The sequence below is a fragment of the Leucoraja erinacea genome, chromosome 19, assembly GCF_028641065.1.
Source record: "Leucoraja erinacea ecotype New England chromosome 19, Leri_hhj_1, whole genome shotgun sequence".
In the NCBI taxonomy this organism is placed as follows: Eukaryota; Metazoa; Chordata; class Chondrichthyes; order Rajiformes; family Rajidae; genus Leucoraja; species Leucoraja erinaceus.
In genome coordinates, this window is record NC_073395.1 from 12,580,752 (window position 1) to 12,601,202 (window position 20,451).

General features: G+C 42.6%; 1 protein-coding gene across 1 annotated transcript in view; it reads right to left on the reverse strand.

Moving 5' to 3' along the window:
• Nucleotides 1-20,451, reverse strand: part of LOC129706223 (importin-8-like) — a 74,334-nt gene that overhangs the window by 16,880 nt on the left and 37,003 nt on the right. Inside the window, exons 9-14 of the mRNA XM_055650321.1 lie at nucleotides 12,677-12,680; nucleotides 8,808-8,903; nucleotides 7,191-7,316; nucleotides 3,456-3,522; nucleotides 2,181-2,306; nucleotides 93-190 (exon numbers count right to left, since the gene is read on the reverse strand). Coding sequence (XP_055506296.1) covers nucleotides 93-190; nucleotides 2,181-2,306; nucleotides 3,456-3,522; nucleotides 7,191-7,316; nucleotides 8,808-8,903; nucleotides 12,677-12,680 — 517 coding nt within the window. The remainder of the gene's footprint in view (nucleotides 1-92; nucleotides 191-2,180; nucleotides 2,307-3,455; nucleotides 3,523-7,190; nucleotides 7,317-8,807; nucleotides 8,904-12,676; nucleotides 12,681-20,451) is intronic.

The following is a 20,451-nucleotide window of genomic DNA, read 5'->3' on the forward strand; positions in this document are numbered from 1 at the left end:
CTAAAGAAATTAATTGTCCATGAACGTGAAAAGGGTGACAAAAAAAAACAGGGATATCTTCCTTTAGGCATCACCTAATTTTACTAACTTACCTTCTTACACAAGTTATAAATGATCTCTACATTTTTAGGATTAGACAAAAATGCATCGGTGTCTACAGTTACATAATTATGTAAAAGAGGCATCATATCTGAAAGACAAAATGATCAGAATTTCTATGTGATTATTTTACATAATAGCTATATTTGTTCTCATTTTGTTAGTTCTAGGTACCATACAACATTGTATGTTCATTTCTTAGCTGAAGACACAAAATTCTTCACTTGCATGTTTTTAGGAATCTGGAAAATTATACACTTTTCTTCCAAAGTAATACACTGCAGGCCCTTTCCACGGGAAGATTGCAAGATGTCGACAGAGGTCCAAGTTATGTACTAACAACGCTCTCAAAGCACTCCGATCACCAGACAAATGTGCCTTTTTTATATGGTTAGACTAGTCTACCTAACTATTTGCTTATATAATAAATATATACTGCTTATATGTTTGACATCATTATCAAAATCTCTCATAATACAAATTAAAAAAAACAAAATAACAGCCTCTTGACTTTAGAATTTTTGACTTTAAAGAAACAGCATAGAAACAGGCCCTTCGTCCCACCAAGTCTGTGCTGACCAGCGATTACCCTATGCACTAACACTATCTTACACACTAGGGACAATTTACAATATCACTGAAGCCAATTAACTTACAAACCTGCACGCCTTTGGAGTGTGGGAGGAAAGCAGAGCACCCGGAGAAAACCCACAAGGTCACAGGGAGAAAAGTACAAACTCCATACAGACAGCACCCGTAGTCAAAATCAAACCCGGGTCTCTGGCACTGTAAGATTGCAACTGTACTGTTGCGCCACCGTGCTGCTCGAGTCCTGAGAATATTTTGGTAAGCGTCAACTACCAAAAGAAATTTTAATGACCACTAAAAAAAAAGTCCTTGAGTATAAATTTCCTGGCCCCGATTTTGATAGGTCTTTTTGATTTTCAACTTTTGACCTTTCCTCAGTTTAATGTTATTAATAACAATTGTTATTAGATTGCTATTTGTGATAGATTGATGTCACAAAATTGGCTGCTGCATCCTGTTTAGCAAAAAATTACTTTGTCAGTTGTATTGCAATGTCTCATTTTGAGAAGTACCAAAAGGGGTGAAGTAATGCCATATTGATGTGCGCATTTCAAATGTATTTTAAAATATTTGCAACTCCATGTTTATCTTCCAGTTGGTGATCATGGAAGAGGATAAAAAGGTTGAAAGTATTAATTCAGAGAGATCATTGTTTAAAATAGCAACTTGCAAACTTGGGATACTTTCTACTCACTTTAGATTTCATGCAAATTACATTTTTCACTTTCAGCTTACACGTACACTTTTACTGTACATTCAATGCTATTTTTATACTTTAGCTGATCAGCATGTTCATAGTGCTTGTTTCAGGTAAACAATAAATTTATCAATTGCAGACAGGATGTGGTGCTACTCTGAATGTCAATGGGCCCTCCTTTACAAAATATATAATTTAGAACTGATGTTAAGATGTATTTTATGCCTATCTGATGGTTTAAACTTGCTTTGTGGAATGGAAGGGCAATAATGCAACTTGATAAGATGCCTGGACTTGGAGAAAGGTTCAAATCTCACACATCATGTATCATGGAAATTTGAAGTCAGTTCCTTTATAGTCAGAAGTTAAAAAAAATATTATTGTCATTGGTGACCATGAAGCTATTGGACTGTCATTAAAAATCCAACTGATTCACTATTGTATTGAAAGGAAGAGAATCTGTTTCCCTTAACTAATTTGCCCCAGAGCAATATTTCTGACATCTATTTAAGCTGTACAACAGGATGAGCAATATTAATGGACTAAAAATCTTAGCTCTTTCTTTAAAAATTGACCCAAAATCTCTCTCAATATTCTATGAGAACGGCAATCTTGTTGTAAAATATAGGTAAAGCACTGGGATTTTGTGAAGTTCAGCAGCGTAACATAACCTTGAAACTAAATTTGCAAGGATTCACTGAACATTTTTACGTCAAAGACAATTATACATTTACAGTCATGTTTTCATTGCAACGTGTAGCCATTGCTAAAAGACAAAAGGAATAACTGGGAATACCTGTAAAATATTCAAAGCAGTCTTGCTGAAGAACTTCATAAAGGACACCTAGTAGTTGCCACATATTAGGAGAGATTACTTGGCACGTTAAACTGTATGCTAAAGAGAGAACTTCTTCATAGAATTCTAGAACAAAAAAACCCAGACATTATGGTTTAAGAAACCTCATAAAGGAAGATGTAATGCATAGTATTCCACCAATTAAAGAATTCAACACAGTTAAATTACAGCAAAATTACAGAGTTTCATACTACGAGAAAGGCAGTACAAAGTCTATGCTGAAATGTTAGTGCTGTACCAAGGCAGCACTACCTCATGAAAGATGGACCTCAGCAAGGTGTTAAACCACAACCCCACCCGGCTCTCTCGGGTGGACATAAAAGGTCTCACCGCTCTTTTTTTGAAGACAAGAAGGAGAGTTTGTCTGAGGTTCTGGAAAATCAATATCAAATTTAAATGAAGGTATTTCGGGTCGCGACTCAACTTCAGACTGATTGCAGTAGGGGAGGAAAGCAGAAAAAGAAGTAGGTGCGGGACCATGACTGGCAAGTGACAGGTGGATACAGATGAGGGGTGTATCAATTGGCAGATAGGTGGGCAAAGTCAAGAGATGACAAGGAGACTAAATAGTGTCAGATAAGGAGAGAAGAGGAATGCTGCATACCACGGTGGGAAGCATAGGAAAGAGAGGGAAGGAAAAAGGAATGGTGGTGGTTATACCCAAAATGTGTTCTGTTCATACATTGAGTTGTAAGCTACCCAAGCAAAGTATGAGGTAATGTTCCTCCAGTTTGCCTGTTCCCAGAGTGCTGTTTTTAGCCTCGCCTAAACTTTGCCTATTCAATCATATTCCAAAAGCAAGAATTACACTTTCTTTTCCCAAACACTTCCTCTTGATATGAAACAATTAGGAAATAGTTGTCCTCGTGTTTCTTTTTGAGAAAATATAACATGTAATTGTGTGCTGCTGGAATAAACACTGCTTTGCAATCTGGTCTCTGAACAATGATCTAATTATGATCTCATTGTGGGACAATGCTATGTGCAAATTGTCTGTTGCCTTTTCTTTCCTTACAACAATAATAAAACCTCACAGAGACAATACTTTAGATGTAAATCAGTTGAGACAGTTGACGAATGACACAATATGTGTGCAAATGTATTTTTGAATTTTATACTCATGTGCATGCCTGAAGAATTACAAACATTCGTACAACTTTATGAGGGCCATATTTAGATTTCTTCAACAAAAAAGACAACAAAATTTACACTTACCTATTACGTGTTTTTGAAGTACTAGTCCAATGACCTGCAAACAGATTCCCTCCAGCTGCTGTGTAATCTAGAGGATGGGAAGGAAATAGAGGGAAAATGCTTAGTATTAATCTAAAGTAAACTGTTACTCATGCAGATGAGTGAGGTACCGTGCTATTTACGCAATATAGCTGCCAGAAATTTAAAGTTCGAAATTAAGAAGTTAAAACTAAAAATAGCAATGAAATCTCTCAAAAGAAAGCAGCATGTATTTATTCACGAATCCTTAAGTTCTTTAAAACCTCCTCTGAGAATGGAGGCTTTGGGCTCTGAGTTGCAACATCAAATTATTTTCTACACCATTTAATTAATAAATCTATCCTGATATTGTTCGCACTGAGATTACAAAACGGTTAGAAAAATATCAATAAATATAGAGCACGACAAATAGAGATTAAAAAATGTAATTTAAAGAAATATTGCATAGAAAAGTAGATAATGTCCTTCCTTTATTTAAGGAGTGAAGTAGAGTCAATCCAGGAAATTATAGGCTGGTGAGTCTCACGTCAGTGGTAGGGAAGTGATTGGAGAGGATATTTTGGGATAGGATTTATTCCATTTGGAGGAGAATGGGGTAATTAGGGGCAGTCAGCATGCTTTGTATATGCCTGGACTAGGGGCTATTAATTACAGGGAGCGGTTGGACAGATTTGGATTATTTTCTCTAGAATGCCGGTGACGTGATAGAAGTTTATAAAATTATGAGGGGCATAGATAGGGTAGACAGTCAAAAGCTTTTTCCCAGGATGGAAAAATCAAATACTAGAGGGGATAGCTTTCAGATGAGAGGGACAAAATTTAAACGATATGCGGGGCAACTTTTTTTAATTTTATAAATAGTGGGCAATGAGGGAAGATCATTTTACAAATTATTCAGTGCATTGTCAAAAGTAAATAAAGAATCAGGCAAGACCATTACGACTCAAAGGTCATATGTCAACCGTAAAAACTTCCCTCCACAATTTCTTCTTTCTTATATATAATATTAACTCTGGATATTCAAGTTTACCACCAAGGGTTAATAAATAGGCTGCTCTGGAATTTAGGTCACATTATGGCCTCTTGGTGATGTAGATCTTAAAGGATTTAGGGAGGGATGGGGGGCGGGAGGGGGAGGAAGCTGGGCAAGGAAAAGAGAAAGTGTCCACCACTTCTCACTTTGTAGAATAAAGCATTATCAAATATATCAGAGGGAACTGATAGCAGAAAAATATCCACTGCAGACAAGATCAGCGTACTGCAGTGAGTCCAACTGAGCTTTTGCTTTGGAGACAAACTGGCAGAATGATTTTTATTTGGCTAGTGTACAGCTACGAGTATTTTTGAATTAAAAAAACACAGAACTGGCTGTGATATGGCACCATCTATCTACGGTCATCAGGTATGCCACCTGATGACTGTCATTTTCCCAGGAACATAGAACAGTACTGCATCGGAACAGGCCCTTCGGCCCACAATGTTTATGCCTAACATGCCAAGTTAAATTAATCTCCTCTGCATGCATGCCTATCTAAATATTTCTTAAACACCACTGTCGTTCCTGTTTCCACCCCTACCTCAGCAGTGACTTCCAGGCACACACCACACTCTCTATCTAGACACACCACAAACTTGCCCCAAACATCTTATTTATTTATATTTTCATCCAAGAAAAGTATTCCGACAGTCTATCCTTATATATTCCTCCCATAGTTTTATATACTTCTATCAAGTCCTCACTTATCACTGATGCTCCGAAGAATACAATCCAAATTTGTCCATCCTCCTTACAGCTAATGCTTTCTAATTCAGACAGCATTCTGGTAAACCTCTTCTGCATCGTCCATAAAGCCACATCCTTCCTGTATTAGGGCAACCATAACTGAACAAAATATTAAAATGCAGCCAAAATAAATGTTATAAAGTTGTAACGTGACATCCTATCTCTTATATTTAATGCCCCAAGCCTCCAACCATCAAAGCAAGCATAGACAAGAAATAGACACAAAATGCTAGAGTAACAGCAGTTTAGACAGTATCTCTGGAGAAAAGAAATAGGTGACATTTCAGGTGTCGACCCGAAACATCACCCATTCCTTCTCTTCAGAGATGCTGCCAACCTGCTGAGTTACTCTAGCATTTTGTGTCTATCTTCAGTATAAACCAGCATCTGCAGTTCCTTCTTACACATACCACTATCTACTTATGTTGCCAGTCAGGGAGCTATGGACTTGGACCCCAAGATCATGTTGTACTTCAATCTTGCTATGGGTTTTCTCCATTAATGTACACTTTCCCCTTCGACCTGCCAAAATACAACACCTGACATTTGTTTGGATTAAACTCCATCTGCCATTTATTCAATTAGACCACTGAGCTTGATTATTTCCTTCTTGTTCAGTGATGCAGCTCTTTTTAGACTGTTTCAGAAACATAGAAAATAGGTTCAGGAGGAGGCCATTCGGCCCTTCGAGCCAGCACCGCCATGCATTGTGATCATGGCTGATCGTCCCAATCAATAACCCATGCCTGCCTTCTCCCCATATCCTTTGATTCCACTAGCCCCTCGAGCTCTACCTAACTCTCCTAAATCCATCCAGTGACTTGGCCTCCACTGCCCTCCGTGGCCTGTATTTTTAAATTTAGTTCCTGCCAGGATTTGTACATATATGTTGAGTGTAAAGTCAAGTCCCCACAATACTTTGAATTATTCTGACGAAGGGCATTTTAACTAAAATATTACCTTTGTTACACTTTTCACAGAATTGCTTGACTGCTGAGTATTTCCAAAATTAGCTCTTTTTATTTCAATGTCCAAGCATCTGCAGCTTATGACTTTCCCCCAACTTTCTTTGTTTCTCTTTATTTCTCATTCTCTTGCACTCATCTCCTCGCACAATTCTCTTTTCATCTTCCTCTCACCTATTTTCCAACATGCCTCTGGTCTCAATCTCCCAACTTCCTGCTCATCAAAAAATGTCAGTCTATGATTTTCACCTCACCCAATCAAGATTACCTTCAGTTATTTTTACAATAAACAATCAATCAACATAGGAATACCCAAGTTCCTCATTTCCTGGTCCTGAAACACGCATCTCACTCTCAAGGTAAATACATCTCTCTTAACCTTGTTCACTTTTGCATCTGTTTGCTCCTATGGACTTTGCACTCCCAGTTCACTGGGCAGCAAAGTGGGGCAGCTGGTAGAGCTGCTGCTTCAGTGCCAGAGACTTGGATTCAATGCTGACCTCCGATGCCATCTGTATGGAGTTTGGATGTTCTCCTTTTGACTGCATGGGTTTCTCCTGAGTGTTCCGGATTCCTCCCACATCTCAAAGACGTACAGGTTTGTAAGTTAATTGGCCTTTATGTAAATCGCTCCTATTGTGTAGGGAGTGGATGTAAAAGTGGGTTATTATAGAACTAGCGTGAACAATGATCGATGGTCAACGTGAATTCGATGGGCCAATTTGCCCATTTCTCTGATGTATCTCTAAAAAACCTTCAAAGAAAATAAGCATCAATCTCATCTGCAGTGCCAGTGACCTTTTCCACTGATCTTTCCATATAAGGGTGTCCCAGACTTGCTTCAGTTTTGGGAGGCTGTTACTACATAATACGTGGTTTTGCTGTGTGGGCTTTTCTATGGTTCATGAGATGAAGCTGAGCATTTTAAGTTTACATGCTTTTCATCAAACTCTTTGTGAACCTACTGACCTCCTTGTGATCCTCCACCACAGTCAAGATCGTGTCTATTGTGTTCAGGATGCCCATTGCCATCACTGTTTTATCCTCTACTTCTTCATAAGCATCACTCTGAAGAACTTTGCTGAATGTCATGGCCTGAGAAGGAAAACAATTATTCGTTAACTTTTGTCAAATTGTTCGGAAACATGCAAGCACCAATATTACTTTATAGAGATCAATGCTTTGTTTAGTTGATTGTATAATTGAAGAAGTGCAAAGGGCAGTGGGAATACCTTAAACAAACAAATGCAAGTTCAGGAGTATTGGCTCTCAGTTTAGAGGGGCATCTGGCCTGAATACAAATACTGCTATGAATTGTAGCTCCAGCTATTTGCAAAACAAGAAAACACCATGGGGCACTGATATTGATGTGAGTTCAGCAGCCACAATGCACATTCCAGCCAGGTGGTGTCACTACTTTGTTGTCTTCAAAAGTGGCAAGTGGAATTCAGTCCAGCTTGAGGGAATGCATTTGTGGAGCTGTAATAAATCAGGGGAATTTTCAATAAATGGACTGATATTAAGGTACAAAGGGCAGTACAAAGGAACGGATTACATGTTCAAAGATCTTCAAAAGGTAGCAAGACTTGTTAATTACACCATTAAAGGGCATGTGGAATGCTTCCTTTATTAGCTGCAATATGCTGTAGGAAAGCTTTACCACCGCTGTACTCAACTCTAGTTTGGGCACTGCATGCGGTTCTGTTCACAACAATGCAGGAAAGATACGATTGCGCTGTAGAGAATATCTACGCATATTGGTAGGGTTAGAAAGTTTAATGGGATAGGCTAAAATATATGAAATATAAGGTGGCAAGACCTTTGGGGCGGCACTGAGACTCAGTGGTAGAGTTGCTGCCTTACAATGCCTTCGACCAGGGTTTGATCCTGAGTACGGCTGCTGTCTGTATGGAGTTCGTACGTTCTCCCTATGACCACGTGTGTTTTCTCCGGGTGCTTCCACTCTCCAAAGACGCACAGGTTAGTAGGTTAACTGGCTTTGGTAAAATTGTAAATTGTTCCTCGTGTGTAGGATAGTGCTAGTGCATGGGGTGATTGCTTGTCGACACGGATTCGGTGGGCTTGCACACTGTATCTTTAAAGCCTAAAGTAAAATCTAAAGAAAGAGTAAAGAAGGATCTATGTGTCCGAGTAGAGGTATCAAATAAATGGGGCAAAGCTTTAAAGTAGCAGGTAAAAGCTTTAATGAGGAAGTATGGATCTTCTTTCACCCACAGATGGTAGGGGTCTGGAACTCACTTCCTGAAAGAGAGGCAGGCAAGGCAGAAACCATCATTATATTTACAAAGTACTGAGATGTGTACTTGAAGAACAGGGCTGAAAAGTGAGATTAGGCAAATAGTTCATTTTCTCTGGCAATGAGACAATTAGCCACCTCCTGTATCACAAATTTTCTATGATATCCAGCTGAGACTGCAAAAGATTCCTTCTGTTTAACTCATCCAAGCAATGTCACATGGTGTAGCCGTGCTACCCTGGAAACCTGAACCAGGATGGTGTGCACATTTCCCTGGGTTAAGGCTATTTATTGTCACAAATAAATCCTACCTATTAGTATGTACTTACTAAATGTTGCGTCATATCAACGGCAATCGTGGTCATCTCCTCACTGTATTCGCATATCATCTTCTGAATGACGTTGGTGAGATCATCATTCTCCGTCTCACGGACAACGTGGAGCAGCTCTTGCATCACTGGTCTAACTGAGTGCTTTATATATAATTTAGCTGGGAGATAAATATCAAAGCGTTAGCTTCAAAGTGTTTAGTCAATTTATTGTTTTTGGCCCCTCTTCCTCCTAGATATTGTTGCGCTGCTTCCATTTAGATGATCAACAGGACAATTCCATTAGATGCTGCCCAATAGAACATATTTGTGAGACCTGATATCTGCCTCAAAAGCTCCTTGAGTAAATATCTAAGATGAAGGAGAATAGCAATGTTAATTCTGCTACTCAATTCTCTAGCCGACCTCTAGTCAACACAAGCTTCCCTCATTAATGTACTTTCACAGTAAATATTAACTCAGTTGCTGTACAATATCAATTATGGATGGAAACGCCAGCATGAAACCAAATTAAGCAATCAACACTTCATTCCCCACGCCATTTGGGCACTAATTTGTCAGGTCCAAAAATCGCAGGAAACAGTAAATCTCAGTACTTGTTAGAACAAACAAAAGGAGAGCACAACATATAGTATTTTTCAGCACGTTCTAAATGGACCAGTCGTAACTTTTTGGCTTCTAATCATAAAGTGTTTTCACCAGGTTTGTGAATGGAGTAATTACATTTAAAAGACATTTAGACAGGACCAAAACAATAGTGTAGTTTACCATGGACCGTTGCCTTTCCCTAATTTATCCCAGTGGTCGTTGAACTGGTCCTCAATTACATTCACTAGCCCTTAATAGTGGCCGGGGATCCGCGGACCTCGGCCGGCGAGGCTGGGCGGGCGGGACCCGCCGCCTGACGGAGTCGCTTGGGGGCGGCCCTCGGATCTCTACTCCTATACCGCAATTCTTTTCTATGGTTCCAGGCCGGATGTTTTTCGTGCCTAAGGCCTGTTCTGCACCCCTTGCCTTCGCTGGTAGATTTTCTAACCGTTGTCTCCGCTTGTTTCCGCAACCCTTTGTAACTCTACCCCTCTCTCGAAGCTTCCCTGTCACCATCTACCCACCCAGATTTTCCTTTCTCCGGGGGATCTTTGTATGTTATCATCCCCCCTCTTGCCGTTCCGCCGACCTTGCTTCCCTTGTACGCGGTGTCCTTGGTATACAAGTTGTGTGATGTCTGTTGTGGTGTCTCCTTGGTTGGACCATCTGGATGAGGGTTGCCAAGTCGGTTACCGGGATGAGGGACTCGCGCCTTGGCTGTTGTGACTGGCAGTGCTTGCCTTTGAGCCTTGCGGCCCCTATGGGGGGTATTCGGGCTCTTTCGCTCTGCTTTGCCTTGACTCCCTCTCGCGGTCAGCTCTTCTGATGCTGTGCATTCCGCTTGCTTTGGGTCCGTCCCGCCCTATCCCCTATGGCCTCCTGTGGAGTTTGTTTTCCCGCGACCCCCCCTCTCCCTTCCTCTCCTCCTGCAGAGCCTGCGGGATTCTCCTCTGATTCCTTTCCCCTTTATTGTGTTTACTCTCCCCATCTTCCCGTCCCCGCCATGCCCCGTCGACCTCGCCCCCCCACTGTTCCTCATGGTTTTCCGGTAACGGCCCGTCCTGTGCCTCATCCTTCCTGTTCTGTTTTTGCTTCGCAGAATGACTCGCCTCTCTCTTTCTTCCCATCTCCCCTAACTTTATTTAGTCGTTGTGGCTGCTATGGGCGTTCCCATTTGCTTGGATTGTCTAAATTTATCCCTCCCTCTGCTATATTTGAGTAGCCCCTTTTTACAGTCTGGTTTGTCCTAGAGGACCTGCCGCGTTGTAGCGTGTTTTTTTTTTTGCCTCTCTCTGATTACGGACGTTTCGTCTGGTTGTCGCCTCTCTTTTGTTTTGTCGTATGCCGTGCCTGGATCCTGATCCTGGCTCGGGCTTCTTTTGTTTTTGTTGAAGGACCTGCTCAACTCCACTCAACGCGAACCTATTCATTTATTTTTGTACCTTACTTATGACGTGCCCCCCGGACCTGTTTTTTTCACACTCACTGTTTTCCCTCGCTATTCTTCTGACCACCACACCCCACTCTCTTTCCGTCTCCCGTTTTGAGTGCGTTATCTCCTCAGATGTTTTTTGGTGTCTTTTTTTCTCTTGCCCTCTCTTCCCTCCACTAATCTGGCTTTTCTCCCCGCCGTCACCCTCCTTCCGCTCTCACCCTCTTTTTTTTTTCTCCTCCTTCCTTCCTTTCTTCTCTATTTTTCTTTTGTTGTTTATTGGTCTCTTCTCATAAAACCACCCCTTCACTAGATTTTCACAGGTTTATCCTATCGCCTCTTTTTTTCTTTATCTTGTGTCTAAGTCGCCTCTGTTTATTTTGTTGTTGTCTATGGGACCTATTAGATTACCTCTCTACTCCTCATTCCCTCCCTCTTCTCGCTCCCCTCGGACCACTCACCTTTCCAATGATTCTTTCTCTACACAGCCTTTGTGGAGGCTACCTTCACATATTCTCTGCTCCACCGCGCCACACACTCCCTCTGTTCTATAGCCCGACCCCTTTGCATTCCCCTTGTCCTTTCAACCCACCGCGGCTACCAATTCACCAGTCTTCTGGTAAACCCTAGACCCCCATTTTTTCCTCCATCTCTTTTTTTTTCCTACATCCCTCTTTCACTTCCTTTTGTCTAAGGGGGTCCATAACGTCACTCTTCTAACCTCCACCTTACCCACCATACTCCTGTCCGTCCCTTCTCCCTTCATTTTTAGTCCTCCTTCCTTTCTACTTGTCCTTTTTACAACCTTTCGCTTCGCCCTTCATCCTTTTCTTCCTTCCCGTCACTTCCCCCCATTCCCTTGGGTACACTCTCTTTTCTTCTTCCGCTTTCTCACTTCCACGTTTTCACTTTCACTTCTGCGTCCATCTTGTGCCTTCTGTTCTAGTCATTACACATTTTCAAGTCACCCATTTTCATTTCTTCCACAACCCATCTTTTTATATTCGTTCTTTTTACCCGCTCTTCCGCTTCTTTACTTTCCCTTCCTTCTGACTCTCTTTCTCAACCCTATACCTGGTATTAATATCTCTTTTGCCTTGTCCGTCCCCTTTCCATTCTTGACTCTCTCTAGCATCGTGTTTCCGCTCTCTGCCGCCCTTCTGACCGCCCCAGACCCTATCTCTATTCCCCCCCCGCTACTCACCTACATCTTAGCTAATTCTCGACCCTTCAGTTGCATTCCCCTCTCGTTACTCCGTACCTACTGGATTGTGCCATCGGGTCAGTTTGTGTTTCCTTTTTCTTTTGACGTGAATTTGCTGTGCTCTTGCCGAATCGTCCCATCATGCTTCATTTGTATTTTTTTTTCACCACTTTTGGCCTAAGCAGCGTGTTCCCCATCTGCCATTTTCCTATTCTCCACAGGTTGGCTCCTTCACTGTGGACGTCTCTGTTTCTTCGATCGCCCCCCTCTAAGAGCCTTTTTTTTTCGGGACTAGCTCACGAACACTTTTTTGCGGTTCTTTTTGATGTTTCTCTTCCCTACTCCCATTTTGCCCATGCTGTCTATTTCCACTTGGTGTCTCTCCTTCTGCCCTTTCTGGACCCCCCGTCGACAGTGTTTGCCTTTTTCTTGCTTTGGCCCGCGCTTTTAGCTGGCTCATCTTTTCTCTTTCCCCCCCGTATCCCCCTGCTTTTCTGCTTCCCCATATCTCTTTACGCTACTCCTTCCGCCCACGGACTCCTAATACTCACTTCCATGAGCAGAACCCTACTGAATCTTCGCTCCCAATTTCACAGATGGTACAATTTGGCGCACACCGTACGGATACATGACATCAGACACTACATAGCTGACTGTGTTTTGCGTAAACCAGAGAAGAAGAAACATAACACTATCCGCGGCTCGGGAGGTGGCTGCGGCGGGCTGCGCGGCCTCGGCCGCCCCGGCGTGTCGCGGTCGGGGCTCTTTTTTTTTGTTTTTTTTCTTGTTTTTTTTTTTTTTTTTTTGTTTTTTTTCAACACCTTGTCGATGCTTTACCATCTTTTTCAGATCCAGTCCGCGTCTTATCCCTACCATCAGAGACCGCGTTGCAGTTGCCAAAAGTGCGACTTTTAGTCCACCTACGTCAGTTCAAACAGAATCCTACAGTACGACCCTTTTATTCTGTTGAGTACAGATTAGAGTCTCCAAGAGTAGCTAGAGGAGAGTCACTGTGTGGAGAGAAGCAGGATATGTCATAAGTACGTCTGTTGGTCGATAGATTGGTTTTGGGATTTTAACTAGAAGCGCCGGGCAGAGGCATGCCTATCTATTGTTGAAATAACGCAATGAACGAGAAATCAGGCCAGAGAGAGCAGACATCTTTATTCTTGGCGCACGAAGGTTCCCGCACAATTCGTGGGGATAGTTGGCGTATGGTTCCATATGCCCAAATATCTCCCTAGCTCAATTAAATGCTTCAAACGACCGCCCTGCGCCTCCGCAGGGTCCATTGCCTGGGATTTGTTGACCCCCGTGCTGAACTTAACGCGCAGACTGGAAACACGCATCCCCTTTGCCGACCCTGGGCGGTTTGCGGCCTCCTCGTTCGTCCCGGTTTTCCGCGTTTGCGCCGTTCTGGTTCTTTTTTTTGCCCTCTTCCTGGGCCCCGGGTGGGCCGGTCGTCGCTCGCTTTTTTGCTCGTCGTTTTTCCGTTTTTCTTTTTTTCTTGTTTTTTTTTTTAACTCAGCCTCTAGCAACTTTCTTCATGTACCCGCCCCACCCACTACCACAGAGTCTATCAATTTCTGACAACAACCACCCCTATACTAACCACTCTATCTCCTTGCCACTGACTTTCTTTTCCAGACAGTCAATCCCAATCCCCGGAAAACATTAACACATAGAATTTCACCTTCTTTTACCCGTCTAAACCACATTAACAGTTCCCCCCTTCCTTCTTTTAATTATGTGACATTTTATGAGCACAACATTTTCTTCTCTCTCCATTATTCACATTCTTCATCATTACCCCCCACCCAAGTCGCAATGTCGTGAAGAAATTGACACCTCACCCACTCTCCACTCCAATAATGGGGGGGTGTGAGGGAAGGGGAACACTAAGACCAATTTGTTTGCAGCATGCAAAAAACAGAAGCGATGTTTTAAAGAATACAACACCAGCATGCACAAAAATACAACACATACGAAACATTGGAAGCAAAACACACAAAAGTTTTTTTAATGATAAACAGGGGGAAGAACCAAACCACCACAATCACGTGACCCCTCAAAAACACCCAAAGAACAAAAAACAGCACAGCCAGCACACACAAGACCTGACCACAAACAAAACACCACACAAACTCACACACACCGTCCCAACTCTTCCCCCCCCACCACTACACACACAGCCAATCCTCACTGTACCCCGCACGCTCACGTACTAACCAACCTGGCCAACTCCTCCCTTCCCCATCCCCGGACACCGCAGCCGCCCTTCCACAGGGCGCAGAGGTGCATGGGCTTCCTCTCCCTCCTGCAGCCGGTGTTCTGTGCTCTTCCCTTGCGCGCCCCCGCGTCGCCTCCGTGACCTTCGCCTTGACGGCTTGCTTTGGTCGCCGGTCCGGCTCTCCCTGCCCCCCCTTTTCCTCCTAGCAAAAGCTACCAATCCGACCACTCCACTGTTAACGCCAAACTCAAGGCAACACAGAGATCGCTGATGGAAGAGAACACTTTTGTTTAAGCCTACAGAGTTTCAATTCGCCCTTTCTACTCTATGTAATATTTCTGCTTTCCATTGAAATGTTGAGAATTCTCACACTGCACAAGAACCCAAATTAGAACAAGGATGGTACTAATAGTGTGAGAGCATCAACATGTTTGCAGGATGATCTAATTAAGTATGCTGATCAAGTGATGAAGATCCAATCAAAGCAGAATCATTACATGCACACACTTTAGGATATTATAGATTATTCATCTGTTCCACTGGTCCCTTATTCATCTTCAACCTCAGGGTTCTTTGCGCCCACATCAGTTGAGCTTCATCCCTCTCGAGTACACTGCCAGCTCCCACCTTGGAGATAAATTATTTTACCCAGAGGATAATAAACCTATGGAAATCTCCACCTAGGCTGTTGAAGCCAAATCTCTAAATATATTTCGTAAGGAGACGATTAGATTTTTAAACACAAAAGGCATCAGGAAGTACGAGGAGAGAGTGGGAACATGGTTTTGGTGTGGAGGATCATATTGAGTGGTGGAATGAGGTTCAATGGCTTACTCCCGCTTCTATTTTTCAATGTTTCCTTGAAGGTGGCATTGGGTTGAAAGATTAACTGTGATCGAGCAAACACAAGTGGACAAATGGCTTACTACTACTTCCAATTCTTACGTTCATAATAATGAAAATGAAATTCAGCTTTTACAGAAAAACCCAATTGGCACTTTCTCAGTAGCCAGTCTCTCTTTCTTAGCACAACATCAAACAAATTAAACTCAGATAGTACTTACCTGAATGTGGGGCTTCATCTGTTTCCACGTGAGAGAGTGATTAACACCTTGATTTAGATAGTTGAGAACTTGCTGCAGCACACGAGGTGCAACATATTGTTTCTGACGGTGTTGATCCAGCAATTTCAGCAATACCTGAGAGAGAAAAAAATAACAATCAATGCCCTGCACACCTTTCAACAACATTTGGGATGTGAAAATTTCTGCTTCGACTGTTTCCTGACTTTTTGCCTTACAAAATGTATTGCACTGCTGAACTATTCGAGGTTTGTGGTTATTTTTTGGCTCAATGTTTGCCTACAGTTATGGTCTGAACTTTATTCTCACCAGGGAAGTGTGACTATCAATTCTGTGATCCAGTGAGTAAACCTTTAGTACTAAGCCATGCAGCCGGGGTGATCTCAAAAGGTAACCTCAATACTCTGAGATCAAGATTAAGAAATAATTCTCCGCTCCCTAAAGCTATGCAGGAAGCCTCATTGGACAACATCTAAGCAAAGATTCGGACTTGATTAGGATTGCCCATAATTGACTCGTTGTAGACATTTTGTCCCTGATTTTGAACACATCAGCAGTAAAAAAAAAAGCATAAACTTTTTGATGGGATTTTCTTACCTACTTTGATTAAGCAATTGTAAATTATGTTTGGGCATTTTGCACCACAACATAGGTATCTGTGGGCGATACAAGAACTGCGGCAAGTGATCTTAAATAATTGTAATGTGCCATTAAGGAGTGGTGGTAGAAAGCAAAACTTCAATGAAACAACAGATATATGTCGTGTTTAAGAGGGAACTGCAGATGCTGGAGAATCGAAGGTTACACAGAAAAGCTGGAGAAACTCAGCGGGTGCAGCAGCATCTATGGAGCGAAGGAAATAGGCAACGTTTCGGGCCGAAACCCTTCTTCAGACTGATAGGGGGTGGGGGTGGGTGGGGACAAGAAAGGGAAAAGGAGGAGTAGCCAGAAGGCTGGAGGGTGGGAGGAGACAGCAGGGGAGCTGAGGAAGGGGAGGAGACAGCAAGGACTAACAGAATTGGGAGAATTCGATGTTCATGCCCCCGGGGTGTAAGACTCCATCCCCTACTCCCAATTCCTCCGTCTACGCCGCATCTGCTCCACGGATGAGGCGTTCCACACCAGGACATCTGAAATGTCCTCACTATTCAGGGAACGGGAGTTCCCCTCCTCCACCATAAATGAGGCTCGCACCAGGGTCTCTTCCATACCCCGCAACACTGCTCTCTCTCCCCATCCCCGCACTCGCAACAAGGGCCGAGTCCCCCTAGTCCTCACCTTTCACCCCACCAGCCGTCACATACAAAAAATAATCCTCCGTCAGTTTCGCCACCTCCAACGTGACCCCACTACTCGCCACATCTTCCCATCTCCCCCCATATCTGCCTTCCGCAAAGACCGCTCCCTCCATAACTCCCTTGTCAATTCTTCCCTTCCCTCTCGGTCCACCCCCTCCCTGGGCACTTTCCCTTGCAACCGCAAGAGATGCAACACTTGTCCCTTTACCTCCCCCCTCGACTCCGTTCAGGGACCCAAGCAATCGTTCCAGGTGCGACAGAGGTTTACCTGCATCTCTTCCAACCTCATCTATTGCGTCCGCTGCTCTAGATGCCAGCAGATCTATATCGGTGAGACCAAGCGGAGGTTGGGCGATCGTTTCGCCGAACACCTCCGCTCGGTCCGCAATAACCAAGCTGACCTCCCGGTGGCTCAGCACTTCAACTCCCCCTCCCACTCCGCCTCCGACCTCTCTGTCCTGGGTCTCCTCCATGGCCACAGCGAGCAGCACCGGAAATTGGAGGAACAGCACCTCATATTCCGTTTGGGGAGTCTACACCCCCGGGGCATGAACATCGAATTCTCCCAATTCTGTTAGTCCTTGCTGTCTCCTCCCCTTCCTCAACTCCCCTGCTGTCTCCTCCCACCCTCCAGCCTTCTGGCTACTCCTCCTTTTCCCTTTCTTGTCCCCACCCACCCCCACCCCCTATCAGTCTGAAGAAGGGTTTCGGCCCGAAACGTTGCCTATTTCCTTCGCTCCATAGATGCTGCTGCACCCGCTGAGTTTCTCCAGCTTTTCTGTGTAACCAACAGATATATGTCGATGGCATCAACCCTTTAACACCATTGTTGGATATCATCCTGCATGATATGTAACAATGTAGGATGGAAGGCAGCTTATATTGGGGGAATGTCAGAGTTAGTTGGGAAACAGGCCAAGATAGCTTAACATTGTTGCATTACATGAACTGCAATGCATTTCACAACAATAAACAGCTTAACCCAATTGAAAGAAATTGTCCCAGAGAAAGTTGAAGTTACTGTACATCATGATATACAGAACATTGGCATTAATGCCAATATTCTAGTAGGCTGCAGAACATTGCCCAACTAGAATCATTGACAAAGTGATAGGAGATTCAACATCAGATTCTCGAAATGGAAATTACTTGAAAAAATGTTGAATCTGTAACTTGCTGAATTGATTAGAGATTGTGAAAGCTGTTAATTCTACATAAAATAGTGCAATTAGTAACTGTTAATGCCAAAATGTAAGAATTACAGCGTAGAAACCTTGGCCAAGTTTGCATTCTTTCATTCTCTTACGCATTATCCCATCCCATAATCTTTTATTCATGTCTCCTGCAAAATTTTATACGACTTCCCCTTAAACCTAACTATTATTTCACTTTGACAACTCATGTGATTAAAGCAGTTTGACATAAAATACCATATTAAGGATGATCTTATTTTATGATAACACAAAACTTATGTCCTCCCAAAAATATAAACATCTCTGTATTTACCCTTTTAAGTCCTTTCAGAATTTTTAAAAGTTCTATCGTGACCCGTCAGCCTTCTTTTTAGTTTAGGAAAACTTATTTTACTCATAGATGTGCTCTCTCAGCTTCTAATAATGTTCTTTTAAGTCTTTCTCACACTTTCTTCTGTGCTTCTGTTTAATATTTGCATTTTCTGTGCATGAATAGAGTTTCACAAACTTGAACAAAGTCTGGACCAAACTGATCTGAGACAAGGCATTCATTATGTTAAGGCCAAACACAATGGATCCATAGAGTGGCAGGGACATCACCCACAGACCATCATCCAGCACGTCTGCCCAACTGCTGCTCAGTATAATACAATATGCAAAAAACTTGAACAACAGAGGTCTTGCACATTAGAGATCACAAGGTCATTTGATCCTGAAAGCAAATGTTCATTCAAGGCACCTGCTGCAACATAAAGATTGCTGAAACTCCACAACTTATTTGCAGTAGCATTGCTGCATGCTCTCTGACCACTGAGGAAGGAAGCTCTGTAACCTGTACTGGTTAGAGACTTCTATACCTAACCAACACATAAATCACGTCAACTGTCGCTGCAATAAATTGGAGGTGGAAACAGCAGGGTGCAAAATTCAGAGCATCTTTTCTGGATTTTTGATTTGACAATCGTGAAGGAAGCAAAGGCCCTGCCGTGGGAACAATGTTCAGCTTCATTAAGTACTTCATCAGAAATACAAGGCACAGGCTTACATGAGTGAGCATTAGTGATGCATACATTACTAATACATCAACGTGCCTTTGATCAGATTCGATTTACAAATCGTGGTGGAGAAATAAGTCAATTTATATAGCGCTTTAGCATTGTAAAATTAACTAAATGATTCTTAAGAGTGTTATCAAACCAAGGCACAGAAATGTAGATGACCAAAAGCTTGCTCAGTCAGAGCAGTCGGTTTAAAGGAATGTATTGTGACAAAGAATAACAGAGAGCTCTACACAAAGATTTCTAGAGTGCATAGCCTCAGCAGCTAAATCCATGTTTCCCACAGGTGGGGCTTTAAAATCCATGAACATTAACAGGCCAAAATTAGAAGAGATTAGGGTTAAAGTGCTGCAGAAGATCAGAACACCTATAGTTGGGTAAATATAAATGCTGCAAAATATCATTAAATCTACAGGGTTATGTAATGACTAGGCCAGTGTTGCCATGTGGAAAAGTGGGAGAATTATGGATAAGGCCAGGGAGGAAAGTATACGTGAATGTGCTGGATATCATCATTACGAAGAACCTGAGTCTCTGGCGCTGTGAGGAAGCAGTTCTACCAGCTGCGCCACTGCACAAGCTGCACTATTGGCGAGTTCCAGTAAGCAGCAGATCCAAGATGAGGAGTAGGCAGATCATGGTTCATAAGATCATAAATGATAGGAGTAAAATTTAATTTCATCATGCTGATCTATCTCTCCCTTCTAACCCCATCCTCCTGCCACCTCCCCACAACCTCTGACACCCGTACTAATCAAGAATTTATCTATCTCTGCCTTAAATATATTCACTGACTTTGCCTCCACAACCTTCTGTGACAAAGAATTCCACAGATGTACCATCACAGGTTGATGGTGTGTGGGAAGGGGGGGGAAGAGGGAGACGACTGCAGACATCTTCCTGTCATCAAGATGAGTGGAGTTGGGATGACAGTTACATTTCACTAAAAAAGCAAAGTGAAACAGATTTCAATGTGCCAGATAGCTGCTCAGTTAAGGCTCCTCTAAGTATGTGGTGAATCTCAGAAGTATGGTGGGCCGCAGCCTTTGCATATGTGGCATGTCTTTTCTACAGGCGCATTAGATTCAAACAATATTACACAACTGCAAGCCCCTGGACAGCACTGTGCAGGCCCAGACTCTAGGCACAATGTAAAGTGGCAATATTGTGGACATGCTGTACTACGAACAAGTGTACACCTTCCAATAAAACATTAAACTGATAGCCTATCCATTTGCCCCACTTAATGCAAAACATGCTAGTTGCTACGAATTAAAGAACAAGCAGTTGTCTCTTTGATAGATCACCAATTCATCTCACAACTAACACCACTAAAACAAATTGACGATCATTTATCACATAGGTGTTTGAGGGAAGATGGTTGTTAACAATTGCCGGTACACTTGTCTACTCAACAACCACTACACTAGAAATCATTCAAAGTATTGGTATTGACAATAGACAATAGGTGCAAGAGTAGGCCATTTGGCCCATCGAGCCAGCATCGCCATTCAATGTGATCATGGCTGATCATCCACAATCAATACCCTGTTCCTGCC